The 14,344-nt window shown below is 39.0% G+C and overlaps 2 protein-coding genes across 2 annotated transcripts; both read right to left on the reverse strand.

Moving 5' to 3' along the window:
• Window positions 1-1,183: 1,183 nt before the first annotated feature.
• On the reverse strand, window positions 1,184-9,504 carry RWDD1 (RWD domain containing 1; the record flags this gene model as incomplete). The annotated part of the gene is made up of 7 exons (XM_079532732.1): window positions 1,184-1,520; window positions 2,875-2,937; window positions 4,796-4,928; window positions 5,928-6,071; window positions 7,063-7,193; window positions 8,030-8,095; window positions 9,432-9,504. The coding sequence occupies 7 exons, from the start codon at window positions 9,502-9,504 to the stop codon at window positions 1,408-1,410; spliced, it is 723 nt and encodes a 240-aa protein (XP_079388858.1). The 3' UTR covers window positions 1,184-1,407.
• A 2,697-nt stretch (window positions 9,505-12,201) lies between these two features.
• CALHM4 (calcium homeostasis modulator family member 4) lies at window positions 12,202-13,947 on the reverse strand (the record flags this gene model as incomplete). Its single annotated transcript, XM_079532485.1, has 2 exons — window positions 12,202-12,588; window positions 13,390-13,947. The coding sequence occupies 2 exons, from the start codon at window positions 13,945-13,947 to the stop codon at window positions 12,202-12,204; spliced, it is 945 nt and encodes a 314-aa protein (XP_079388611.1).
• Window positions 13,948-14,344: the final 397 nt, after the last annotated feature.

The following is a 14,344-nucleotide window of genomic DNA, read 5'->3' on the forward strand; positions in this document are numbered from 1 at the left end:
GGTTCGTTTATAAAAACATTTATAGGGTACTCAAATATTTATTTCTATCTACTGGGAACTCATATTTATTCCTCTTGAGTACAAAAAGACAAGACTACTGAAATGCTATACAAGATCATCCTGAACAGCTGTTCTCAAATGACATGAGCAGAGGATCTTACATATCATTAAATTATTTCTGGAATCAAATTTCTCATCTTGAGCAAGAAATTTCCTAATATTAAAGTTCATAAATCCATTAATCTTCTAAGCATAGATACTTTAGTACAATCCTCTTTTAAAAGGTTGAAGCTGGAGCAGTTAAGGCAACCAACCATAAGTGTTTTAAAACCCAGCACGCAGCTTCTAATCATCAAGGTGCCTGGCAGTTATTTGTTCAGAGAGCTGTTTCTTGAAACCTTCATCCACACCATCCTTCCACCTGACACAATACCGAACACTTTATACACATTACTTCAGTGTTCCAGGCTTTTTGGAGGTGTGAAGGGAGATGGAGCCTAACACAAAGCTAGTAGCTCCACAAGGAACTCTTCAGATGGGAAAACATGCTACCCAGCAACTCACAGATGTTAACTTTACCATATGTTAAGACTTCCACAGACTGCCAACAGTCTCCTCCTAAAGAACTCTCAGCAACTGTAAATGTAAGCACACTATAAAACACTGTTACTGCATTCTGCGCTCTGACAGTGTTCTCACATTCACTGTTGCCAAAAGCAAATTATTTTTTCTGTCATGGAAGTTCACTGATTCATAAGAACTTTAAAAAAAAAAAAAAAAAAAAAAAAAGCTTTCTAAACACATCAACCATTTTGAAATCAACCATTTCATTTTGAAGCTGTGGCAAACAAAATTTCACTCTAACATGTAAGTGGTTTTCATTCAACATTAAAAAGTATATGCCTTATTAAAAATGACTAGTGCTGCCTATCTATAGTTGTTCAGCTAATAATTTGGGGTATCAGAAGGGACCATTATTTATTGCATTATAAAATTTCAAAGAAAAAATCCTGCACAGCATGTAAACTGTTCTACTCAAGAAACTTTCCCACGCATATCCTACAAAGAAGATAGCAGAACTCAGCTTCTGCATGCAGGTGTGTTTAACAATCACCATGCCATCTTTTCCTTCTTGCTTGCTCTCACTTCTCTTCAGAGGATGCTTAAAGAAGTGGAGGAAAAAAAAAATAAAAATCAGAAAGTATGCCTCAGGTTTTTAATGTGAAATATAAGTCAATTTATTTATGACAGTCATCAGAAGACCATACTCCTAGATGTAAAATACTTTTTCTTCTTTGAAAAAAGGAAAATCAATACACATTACTACAACCACAGATGCTGTGGTTTTTCTGCCTCTCTCTCCTTACATAAGTCCATACTGATGACAGAGCCAGTTCAAAAAAAAGTCTAATCACTATCTAAATTAACAGGGTTGTAGTCAGGGTCATCTTCTTCATCCTCCAACTCTAAATCATCCATTTCTTGGAATAAAGATTCATCAACCTCCACACTGTTTCCAGCTACAAAAAAGAAAAGAAGTATTACAAGAAGAGAAAAAAGGTACCTGAACAACAAAATACAGTCTCTTAACACAAAGAGTACAAAGCGTGTATATGCACATTTTATATATATATATATATATATACATATATATATACACACCACGCACACTTGCAATAAAGAACATCAGATCATATAAAATTATCCTTTAAATTTTCTCCATGAGGAAAACTGAAAGGCAGACAACTAATTCAGAGAGGCACCGATATGTTAAAAAAAAAAAAAATAATAAATTTAGATTTAAATTTGAAAAGCAAGCTGAAGCCTTCTATGCTGTCACACTTTCTTCTAAAAAAGATGAAGCTTAGGAGTAAAACTTCAGAACCACTACTACTTTATTTGCATGTATCAATAGCGACATCTTCTGGCCACTGAACAAGGTTCTGTTTTTCATTGCCTTTGAAGGAGACCTTTTTAAACTGCTTCCATCTACACAACATCATTAGACTGTAGCAGCTGCAAAAATTAGAGTTATTTAATAACAACTTCAATTTAAAATTACAACACTAATCTGTGCAGGAGTTTTTAAATAATAGACAGCGACGGGATTAAAAGTTAGCACTAAAAGTTATGTTCCCATAATTTAGGAATAGAGCCCAAATACAAACATGGAGGCTACTCTTCTTTTGAGGAAGAAAAACCCATCTTCACTTTAAGCACTTTCAGAGGAAGGAAAAATTAAGCATGTCCTCTAACTAGAAGAAACAACTTCTTCATGACTGCCATTTCAAGTTTATATTCACTGATGCTCACAACTTCATCATTCTTCTGCATGTGTGGTTTCTGCAATACTATGAGATAATGTTGCTACAGTAAAAAATTGCCTTAACTCACAATCAGTCTTTTGAGCTAGGACAAAAAAGGAGGTATAGAAATAAAATAAATAATATGTGACCGTGAGTGGATTTATTTATCTCTAACAGTTTAACAGCTTTTGGCACAGGCTTACAAAATTTTCAGCTACGATCAGGGAATTTTTTCAGTAAATAAACTAATCTGTACAAAACCATAAAAAGGAACTGCATTGCACAAAGGCAAGTAATGTTTAATTTGATGCACAAGATGTTTGTTATTGATGTTGATCTTCAGGGAGAAGAAAACAGAACTTCAAAAACTTTAAATGGAAAGGAACTTTTTTTTCTAGGGAGAATAAAATTGCTTTTGTTCAATCTCCAAAATTGTACTTTTCAGAAATGCTTTCCAATTAAAAGTGATACTGACATAAGATTTTAGTCAGAATTAAAATACTGACTTTGCTTAGGAACGTTTACATGTTTTAAGCCACTTCTTTCAGATGCAGAAACAGAAATTTACCTTCCTCCAAGAACTGGATGTCAGATGTATCAAGGTTGTGATCCATTTCAAACAGCTGTTTCCCTAGAAGTTAAAAAGTATATATTTCAAAATGCTGTTTGGCTATGTAACAAGCTAAGGCAACAATAGTTAGCAGGCTATCTTAGGCTATACAGATTATAGTATGTTTGAAATGTGGCTGGGAAAATTTACACCGTCAGTTTCACAGTCTTTATTCAGCCCTCCTCTTGTATTCTACAATAAATCTTTGGGAACTGGACAGATTAAGCTATCTCCTTCATATGAAAAATCAAGTTGTATGTACAAACCAGTCACCAGCTCCTACTGTGAAGGAAACACCACACAATGCAAAGTAAAGTCTTTCTAACTGGGAGGTGGGGAAAGGAAAGTTCAAGACATTCCACAAGCCTTTCCATCTGCATTTGCATTGGTTTTTTTAATCTTCTATCAGAAAGACTGTTTGACACTTTGGGTAAAACATTCAAAGACATCTTTTTCTTCTACTGGAGTACCCCATAAAATCTGAAAATAAGCCTTTTTTACTTTTGTAAGGTGTAAACTTACATATATGTATATACATCTAGTTACATACATATGTATAAACTAGACTATTAAGGAGAAAAACAGCATGCTAACAATTTCAAGAACAAAAAAGCTAGAAGTCTGATTTCTACTTACTCTTTTCAGATGCCCAAACACATTCCAATCATAAGGAAATCAAGTACTCTGTACAGATTTCACTGGACTTACTACCATTAAGACTTCTATCAAGTTTGATCAAAACCAGCCAAAGGTTTCAAAAGCCTTCAGAACAGAAGAGGGAGGTAACAGCAAATACAGTGGAACTGTCATGTCACAGCCTGAATCAGTAGTTGAGCACCAGGTAAGAAGATGTGGCAAACCCAGGGAGCTCATGTTGCTTGCAAGCAACACACCTGAATGAAAAGGCGGAGCCCGGATCCATCCCTCCTCATCCTCATTAGCAGCCAAGTGAGCAGCATCTCTCTGGTTAGAGACTGCACTCCTCAAGCCATCACTGTTTGTTGACAGGGATGAGCCAATTTTTGTTCTTTGTTCCCTGCTATTGCTCTGTAGTGCTTGTATCCCATTAGAAGGTACTGTATACATACTGTGAATAGCCTCCCTTCGCCATTCAGCGATACCACACAATCGTATCAGTTTTGTTTTCTGATGTAACCAGGTTAAAAAGTGGATTTATCATCACAGGAGAACCAAAGTTAAGCTGTAGTGTCTGGAGAATGCTATTTAAGACTTATTTTTGCATACAGGCTCTCTTAAAATAATTTCTTCTACATTTTTTTTCCAGTGGATAGAGTTTGGATTCTGCTGGATTGGGATCTACAGACAACACATCCTAGAACTATAATTACAATAGCTTTTCTCCAAAATACTATAGGAAAACTATCATTCTCACTAAGCATCATAAGCTTGTTGCATCCCCTAGACAGCCACTGTGTTGCTTCAGTTCATCTGCAACATCCCAAACTCCTACATGCCTTCGAATAATTTTATGTCATGGCATGATCCAATAAAAATAAGGCCAAATCACCACACTGCTCAGTGTAGATTCTTTCTGTTGTTTAATAATCCCCAGCTACTTATGCTAGAGCAATGCTCATCAGCTGGAGCTCAAAGCAATAGACTGCCTGGCATAAAACCAAAAGCTTGAATACACAGCTTAGGAACCTTTATGACTTCACTTGAAATCTTGACTCATTCAGCTTTCTATTTAGCCCACCAAAGAGCTCAAGAAGACTTGGAGAAACATGAACAACAATAATTTAATATTGCATTAAAATCTGTTTACCATTATTATCTTTCAAAGTAAGAATTATTTTTAAGGCTTATCATGATAATCTGAGAACACTGCAAAAGCTTCAGGTACAGTTTTAAATCATACCACTTAATTTATTTTTGCCCGCTTGTTCTTCTTCTTTCATCTTTTTTCTTTTTATTTCTAAGAGTTCCGCATCAAACTTTGCTTTCCAGTTCAGGAAATTCTCGATTGTAACAGGAGTGCCATGAAAGCGTTGCTGAAAAATAAACAAACAACAGAAAACAAATATGATCAATTAGCAAAACTAGGAGTGAAGATGAGCATTCTCTTCCTTACTTACATTGCAGCATCTCAGAAGCATTTGCTTGCTGTGAGGCATTCTCAGAAATTAACTCTAACCCCAAGCACATACAAAGAACACATTCTTGCTTGTTTCTATTCTCCCCATGGGTCTCTCCCTTCAGAGAGCTGCAGAGAGGTGGAAATTATAGAAAAACACCAAGTAATACATTTGAACCTACTGTGCAAAAGCTTGTAACATATCAATAATAAAGGTTATGCTTAAATAGCAGCACTTATCAACTCCTACATGCAATCTAGACTGAAACTTTCTATAAAAAAATACATTAACTGTTCTCTGTTACTGACAGACAAAAAGGGTTGGCAGGGATTTTTTTTCCCTACTATTTCAGAAATACCAAATATTTCATGTTTCATCACCCTCTAGCTACTCAAGAAAGCACACGATCAGTAGTTAATGCAGCATGTCCCATGGATAGAAAAATTATTCCATGCTGATTGATGAAAAGTATCTGTGCAGGGAGGACAAACCACATCCTGAAGACTAGTCCTTACTGCTTCTGCTCCACCAAGGAAGACAGACTTCTTCAGAACAAGAGCAGTCTGTGCACAGCACTACATACTCTATCCTTTTTTACTTCCTGCTTCAAATAAGAAACTGACTACAGAGACTTTGTTTTCACTTGGGAAAAGTATCCCTGCCCCAGTCTTAGGAAGTAATGCTGGAGGGGGGTGTGAACACGCAACACATATGTTAAAAGATTGCTTTAGAAAGTGAGGGGAAAAATAAATAAAGACCTTTGAAGTGCAATGAACTACCTGGTGGACTTTAAGAATTAACTACATCAACTTCGGGCTAGATGTTACTCTTCTACTACAGCTCAGAGTTGCTCTTGCATCAAGCCCATGCATCAAGAAAAGTTAAATCTTTAGTTAGAAAAAATATTTTACATACTTTTTCCTCTTCTTCGGCTTCTCTTTCTTTCTGTTTCTTTTCCTCCTCTCTTCGTGTTTTTATTTGATCCACTATTTCATTTAATTTCTCCTGTACTGCAGACACTAGAGTGAAGATCATTACCATTCCCAAATTTTCTTCTGCCTACAACACAAAGAAGGCAGACTCAAGCAGAAGAACCCTATATCTTCAGAAGCTCAATACATACATCTTTTCAGAAAGCAGAATTGTGTACATACACACAGATAACACAGCTGAAGCACTCTACATTCATTTCAAAGTTCACTGTAAAATCCAAGTCAATTGGCCAGATAAACAAGTTAAAGTCACTCTCAAATGAATGGGTAAGCAGCTAAACATTGATGATGATAATAATATGTCATCAACATATTTTAGACACCAGGGGAATTTCTTCATGGATAAAAAAAAAAAACTACAGTAGTTTGTAAAAAGTACAAGTTTATAAAATTTAGATTTTAAGAAACCAAGAGACACTCAGAAACTGCGTTCCACCTAATTCCTTAATCCCTTACTCCCTTACATATGTTCCTTCCAGGTGGGACAAAATCAAAAATCACCAGCTGCTGGAATAAAGGTGTAAAATGTAAACTAAAAAGAGAATGACTGAAGAACACTCTACAGCCATTTAAGGCAGATAAGATTGGTCAAGAAATATTTAAGTCAACAAGACTTCTTCATACCTTTACAGTGCACTGTCACTGACACCAAGGGTCAAAGAGTATTTTTTCTTGATCCAAAATAGTTATGCTATTGAAATGTAGCCTTTTTTTTGTTTGTTTGTTTCCAAATAAAACTGAACTGAATTAGCTTCACAAATACTATTTATACACAGTTAAATGAATTCATCTTGAGATAGAAATGCTAAGAGGGGAAGCTGTAGAACCCTTCCACTTTCTTATTCTACATGTGCACACTGAATTAGCTCTGTATTTTACATTAACATCATTTATATCACTAATACCATTTACCAAATTCAAATCTCAAAGTCAGCCCTTAAAGTATGGAAGTTATTTCAAATCAGTAGGTCATCTTTCAGAAAACAACCGAATTGAGGAATAAATTCTGACTAAATCAAGCGATATCAAGATAAATTGAGATATTCCATTTTACTTACCTGCTGTTCCAAAAGGTTTATTATGCCTGTGACATCATTATCTTCAAGATTCTCCTGAGAGACAATTTCATAAAGGGGAGTTTCATCAGGGTATTTTTCTCTGTAGGTAAACTTAAGGGTTGTTTGGACATCTACAAAACAAAAAAAAATACACATTACAGTGATTATCTTACGGAATTATAATTGCACATTTTTCTATTGCATCAACAGCTTAAATATCTTAAGATAGGAAAAGCACTTGTCTTAAAGGAACAGTCATCTTACACACACATTACATCTTACAAAACAAATTTAAATATAATGCAATATAATACCACTAACTAAGACTGAAGTTAACCCTTATATAAGCTATTCCAGACTATTTATGTCTGAGAAGACTTTAGAAAGACTGGAAATTTTTCTGTGGTACAGTGGGTATCAGAGTGGTGACCTCTTTTCCCTGACATCCCACTTAATGCTGGAGAAAATGAAGCAAGAGTCCTAACAACCAAACCTAGAGAGAATCTCAGCATATTACTGCTTTAAATTCTGCATACCTGGTTGGAGCAACAACCAGTGTGGTAGTTAACAGCTCCACACACAGCATATGACAAAAACATAAATGCCCATTAGACATTAATAAGCAAAGAGGAAAACTGCCTAAGGAACACACACTCAATCTGATGTTACTGAGAGCTAGCCCTGCAAGGAAATAAGGCCAGAAAGAGCTACATTCCTTCCTTTCATGCATCTTGACAGAATACCAGGGAGGAACCTTCCCCTTCAGTTCATGACTCACAGTTCTGGCAGCCCAATTCTCCCTTTAACACACACTTGCTCCACACAGGGCTTACTCCTTTAAAACAGAAGGAGGTGGCAGCAGTTTCTTTCCTCTAACTCATGAACACAGAATAACAAATATATATATAAACTTGAAAGTTAATATACAGGAAGGGAGATTAGTCTATTTAAGACATAATGAACTTACTTTCATCATTTTCACCTGCTTCTGATGTCACAGTAATTGTGAAAGTTGTTGGCTTTTCTGACAACACTGTTAAAAAAAGAGAAAAAAAGATATACGTTAAATCAGACAACTGCTTTACATAATTAAAACTGAATTTCTCTAGGACTAGTAAGGTAAACAGGCCTCTTGATACAGTGTTTAAGCCTTTAAAATTCATGAAAAGGTGCTTTCCAGTTAACTGCTGTTTTCCATGTGATGTGATGTTTGAAGTTCTTGCTGAATGACAGCAATAGCGAGAAATTAGCAAGAGTACAGACATACCTACCACTGAGTGACTTGAACTAGTAAAGCAAATATAAGCAGAAAGGTCCCAAAGCCAGTTCACTTTATTGTGCTAGATAGGTACAATGGGTGCCCAGTCCATTTCTGACCCTAGACATCTTTACAGTATATTTATTCCTATCACTGTATTTAGGATGGAAGTGGAAAATGATTCTTAAAAAAAAAAAGAGATGGATGATGCTTTCCTTCAAGAGTTCTGGAAATAACCTAGAAAAGGGGGGTGAATTTTAAATAGTCAATACAAAAAATTAAATCCATGAGCAACCATACTCACCCGCAAAAACAAAGTAAGGCTTTGTTTACTGCCCACCTGTGAAGGAGGCAGCTAAAAGACAGACAGTGGCTCCTAATAGACCAAAAAAAATGGTAAATCCATGTTCTGCTGTCATGGACTGGATGGTTTTACCTCCCTGCTCAAGCATGAGCTACAAGTGAAATCCCTGATTAAGGACTGTTCTGTACCACTGCTGTAAGCTATAACCAATCTAGTATATGTGATCTGACACTGTTAACTGAATTTTGCCCAACTGCTAACGTACCACCACTACAGCCTTTTGTGCTCCCTCTTCTCTATGGGTATGAGTGCATTATTACTCGGGCAAACAACAAATCAGAATAAACACTCGACTACACGAAAGCGTATTAGTCACTGACTCAGCATCCTCAGCTACAGGACACCGGTCCACGTTGCTTTAAAGTAAAAATGAAGAACCAGAAGCGTTTCCAGACTAAAGCAATAAACAAACGCAGCGGATAAATGGCAGAGCGAAGTTAGCGCGGATAAGATGAGGCGAGCAGATACTGCGCAGGTAGGAAGGAGAGAACGTGCAGAAATCTCGCGCACGAAGCCTTCGATTGCAGCCCGCCGGGTGCTGGACACCGAGAGCGCATCCTGCACACAGACTGCCCTAATCCTGGAACTGAGGCACCCCGGCACCACACCCACAGCCGGCACGGCACGCTTAAGGACCCCGAACACTCCACGCTCCACTCAACCTTCACCCCGAGAAAGCCATAAGAAAAGGGGCGGCAGGCAGCGCCCCGTAGCCGGCCGGGCCTCCATCGCCTCGCCGCGGCTCACCCGTGAACGAGTCCGGGTAGATGGACTCCAGGGCCTCCAGCTCGTTGCGCTGCTCCTCGCTATAGTCCGTCATCGCCGCCAACGGCCATGGGCCGCGCACACCGCATGCGCGCCGCCCGCCGGCATCGGCTGGCAGCGCCTGGCGCCGGCCGCGCGACTCGCTCGGCAGTAGATGGCTTTGGGCTGGGGGCGGTGCTCAGCACGGGGGTCGTCGTAGTCGTCTCTTGTTGAGCTTAAATCCGCTCTCCTTGCGCTGCGCTCAGAAGCGGCAGCAGTTGAGGAGCTGCGGTTCAGCCTTTGCTGCGTGGACACCTGTGGACTCCACCCGGAGAGTTCAGCATATGCAGAGCTACTTTAAAAAGACATTGCTCCTGTTCGGTCGATGTCGTTCTTCAGCTGGAAACCTATAGGGGTCAGCAGTCTGAAGAGTATTCACAACTTGCTCTGGGAAGTACGAGGTGGGGCTCTGGGGGCAGCTGACTGACATCCCAGAGTGAAATTGGAAGTTTCTCTGGTGTGGTGGTAGCGCAGGTTGGAGTTAGAAAGCACCAACAGACATCTCAGGGGTTTTCCCAGTTACACCACACAGACGGCAGAGTTGCGTGAGCACAGAACTGGAGAAATCAAAGGTACACTGTCACCCCGTGTGGGCTTCCTACAAGGGTGGGTTTAAGGGTTAATCAGCACAAGACACCAACTGGCACTTGTTACATAGCACTGTTTAAGGTGCATCCACCGCTGACAGTTCTCCCTCATATTTTTACAGCACTGAGGTTACAGGAAGCTTTTGTTGTAGAAATAATCATTTTCAGTCTGAATGAGCAAAGTGCAATCCTAAACTGATTTTGGGTAAGATGACACCAGTATTAGCAGACATGTGCAGTTCAGTGCCTTGGGGATTTTTCTCTAGCTTCAAACTCTTTAGGAGGCAGTGCCTTATTTCATTACCAATCCATGACATATTTCAGGAGCAGAGAAATGAAGGGAAATGCACCATAATCCATAATACTACAGCTGTATTTAATGCTCTGGATTAACATATCCCAACAAGACAATATTATGCATTTTAGCAGGCTGAATTCACAATGACAGATAAAGTTTGTTATTCAGATTAAAAAAAAAAACCTCTAAAAAACAGAGGAAAAAACAGCAATTGGGACAAAGCTAGAGAACATGAAGATTCATTTTAAAATTAGTTTCACTACAATTATGAGATAGTTCAATTTGTCTTTTTACAAATTCTGCATCATTTCATAGTGGCACTGTGAAACAAGGTACAAAACAAAAAAAAAATCACAACGGATAGCAGCTAGTTTTTGTTACTCCAATCAGAGAGGCAGGAGAAACTTTCTGAAAACATACAACTGCTTTGTGTATCTGATTGTGCATAGTGTTCCATCCTCAAAAAAAAAAAAAAAAAAACTCAAACCAAAACCAAACACCAATGAATCTAAAGTGAAATCAGAGATTGTATTCCCTAACAGATGCTTTGCTTCCTAAGCTGATCATACATACCATGCAGTTCTATTAATAGAAACTTTAGGATTGAAGTGAGGCTTGAGATTTGTAAAATTTTCAGTGATGAAAATTACATTATTCCAGTTACTCAGCATATTCAGCTTTTTCAAGTCCATGTTTAGAAGTTTCTCAAAGGAAGAGCAAACATACTTGAACAAGACCTGCTTTTTAGCATGCTCTCAACTCCTGTATTTTCTAAGGGAAAGTGCTACATGTGTTTTTCCTATTTTAAGACTGTTCTTTTGTTGTTGGTTTTAATAAAATGACAAAAAAAAACAAAACCAAAACCCCCGTAGGTAGCATCCTATATCCTAGCCCATAGTTAGGTAGCCCACAGTCCACAGGCTGCAAGGCAATTCAGGAAGCAATGATGACAGCAATGACTGTGGGCACAATAGTATGACTGAATTTTAACATTTTCAAAGGCAAAGCAAATTTAACTTCAGAAGGATATTTCCCCACATAGTAGGCCAGCTTACTTGTAAAGTCTGACACATTTTGAAGTACGTACAATAGGAACAGGAAACTGACCTTGCTACTGCTTCCACTCAGGAAGCGCTCAAATTCAAGTTTCCACATGTGAAGTGTCCTTTTTGCTTTTTTTTTTTGTTGTTGTTGTTCCCCCCCCCCCTTCCTTACCCCCTCCTCCCCATAACTGCTATATGATTCACCCCTCCTTTTCTTGTGCACCTCAATTCTGTTAAAAATATCAAGTGCCCTGAAAGTTTTCAAACCACTTTATCTGGACTCAGCCTTGGTTGAGGAGGTGTTTTATCCACATAGGAGAAAGTGGAAGAGGAAAAATAAAGTATTTCTACTGGAGGTCATTAAGACAAAGCTAGATATCTGCTTCTACTTAATACAGAGTGGATCAGGCTCATAGGATCTAATCACTCAGAATCTACTATTAAAGATTTTTTAACAAGAGGGAAGAGAAAGCATTTGAGTATAGCTTTCTTTCCCAGTGAAACTCATCCCTTTTGCGGAATTGTCAGAAAGTGAAGCTGCAGCTTGAAACAGCCCACCCCAGTCAGATGGGGCCTCTGACCTCTGCATCCCACAGGAGTCATACACCATCAGGAGCAGTGTATAAGTACCTGAAGGACTACATTAACAAAGTATTTATTCATGCCCTTTATGTAATAAGGTATCAGAAAGCTCCACCACAGTTCAGGTCTAAAGCAGAGGTAGACACTTCTGATTTTTCCACAAGGTGTCGGCAGGGGCTCAGAACCTAACAGCTAAGTTATGGTCAGGGGTCTTCATCAAGCTTCAGATATTTTCTGTCTGCCGAGTCCTTGAGTGCCCAGTCATGGAGGAGACTGTAGTCGTAATGCTCCTCATCCACTAATTTTAGGAAGGCCAGTCCAGAGATAGCTTGCCACTCCCTGAGTGATGGGATACGGATTTCATTTATATTTTCATTTCCTGGGACAAATCCAAAGAACTTCTTTACATGCTTCATGGCATAAAGCTTGGAGTGCTGGTCTGTTGCTTCATCAAAGAGCTCCTGCTCATTACGGACATAGCTGGTCCAGTACCTGAAGTGCAGGAAGCTGAGCGGGGAGAAGCAGCTTGCCAGGCAGTAAGACAGGAAGACAGTGATGACTACCACAGCAATCAGAAGCCAGCCAGCCACCTTCCAAAAACAAACAAACAAGATCAGAGCTGAAAAAACCTATAGTGCTATTTTCTAGGCATAAAAAATAGAAATCTAAGACAATCTTTCTTGCTTTTCCCCGAATAAGGAGGCTAGCAGAGGATAAGCATGGCTTGTATCTATTGCCATCACACCCAGTCCCTGACTACTGCAGACAGCTGAAATTCATTTCTTCCCATCAAGTTTAAGGAAGACATGATGAATAACTTAAGGATGTTTGCCCTATAGCTACTAGTGTGAATCTGCAACATAGAAACCCTCTAATTCCTAGCCCAAGTTACCTTATTTACCATATTTACAATCAATTTTCCTTGAAGTAATAATGTTAACATTCTCCCTAGTTCTAGCTGGAATATTATCTGGTTGGAATATTAACTTCTAGACTCAAGTCTGATGCCCAAGACAAACAAACAAAAACAAACAACCAGCAACAACAGGACTTTGGTTTATATGGAGCTCTCACAGTCTGCACCCCTTAGACACATTTCTTGTGCTTGAGTTCAAGAAGCTTCCTGCCCTTCAGTGGCTCTTGAACTTCCGTTTGTCTTACTTGATGATGCTTCTCAAGACACAAGCATGCATCTTCCAGTAGCAAGGGTCAGAAGTGACATGTATGTACTGGATTTTCAATTCCACCTATGGGAACAAGTCGGGCTCCACTCAAGGCAGAAGACGTTGATCCTGTTCTGTCCTCACCCTTTGCCTTCTCAATAAACAGTGGTGTCATTGCTAAATCTGCAGACAACAGCTTTCACAGCAGAAACAAAGTGGATTACTCACCTGTGACTGGTACCGGAGCAGGAGGATCACTTCATCTCTTGCCCTGCTCAGCTCTGGTGGAACTAGCTGACTGCACGGAAATGCAGCCAAAATCCTCTGGCGTTCACTAATAGTCACGTTAGGAATATCTCCATAGTAGTACACAGAGACATATTCACTCACAGCACACACATAGTAGGAGCCGTTTATCAGAGTGACTGCTAGCCATGTTACTGGAGCAACCAGTGCTCTCCCAGTGATGCTGCACAGTACAAAGCAGGTCAGTTTGCACTGTAGTAACTGATTCCACGTGCTCTCTGTTAGAAGAGGAGACCTCTTGCCTGTAACCAGCCTCCAGGTCTGGTTGTTCAGAGCATAGCCAATAACCAAAAGAATCAATGCAGGAACACCCAGGAAGGCCAACCCATAGATGAGGTTCTGCCCCACATGACAAGGACAACTGAACGTAAAGAAAGAGAAGAGTTGCTGCCCACCAATTGTCAGTATTGCAATTATAGCATTAGCAATAACAACCTCTTTGCCTTTCAGAAAGGTTAGCCACTTTGGAAGGAAAGTCATTTTAGATTTCACTGTTTACCAGATAGATTCTCTTGCATTAAGTCACTACTAGCTTTTAGATATAAATAACTGATATTAATAGTAGACTAGAACAGAAACAAGCCAATCCCAATAGTTTAAAATACAAAACAACTAAAAAAATTCTAACACAACAACAACAGGAAGCCTGTTAGTCTTTCTTCTCTAATTAGCTCCTGATTGCTCAGTAAGAGATATAGCCTTGTTTACTAGCTTTTATCTACTTGAAGATATTCAGTCATGTGTTTTAGCTGATCCAATAAATTTCTCTCAGCAGTTTGAGGACATTCATCATTTAGGGAACTGTGAGCTCTGCCAGCTGATTGCTAATTGGCTGAAGCTACCAATCAGTTCTCACTGCCTGTTCTCCATCAGCAGC

This window comes from Tetrao urogallus, assembly GCF_951394365.1.
Source record: "Tetrao urogallus genome assembly, chromosome: 2".
Classification (NCBI taxonomy): Eukaryota; Metazoa; Chordata; class Aves; order Galliformes; family Phasianidae; genus Tetrao; species Tetrao urogallus.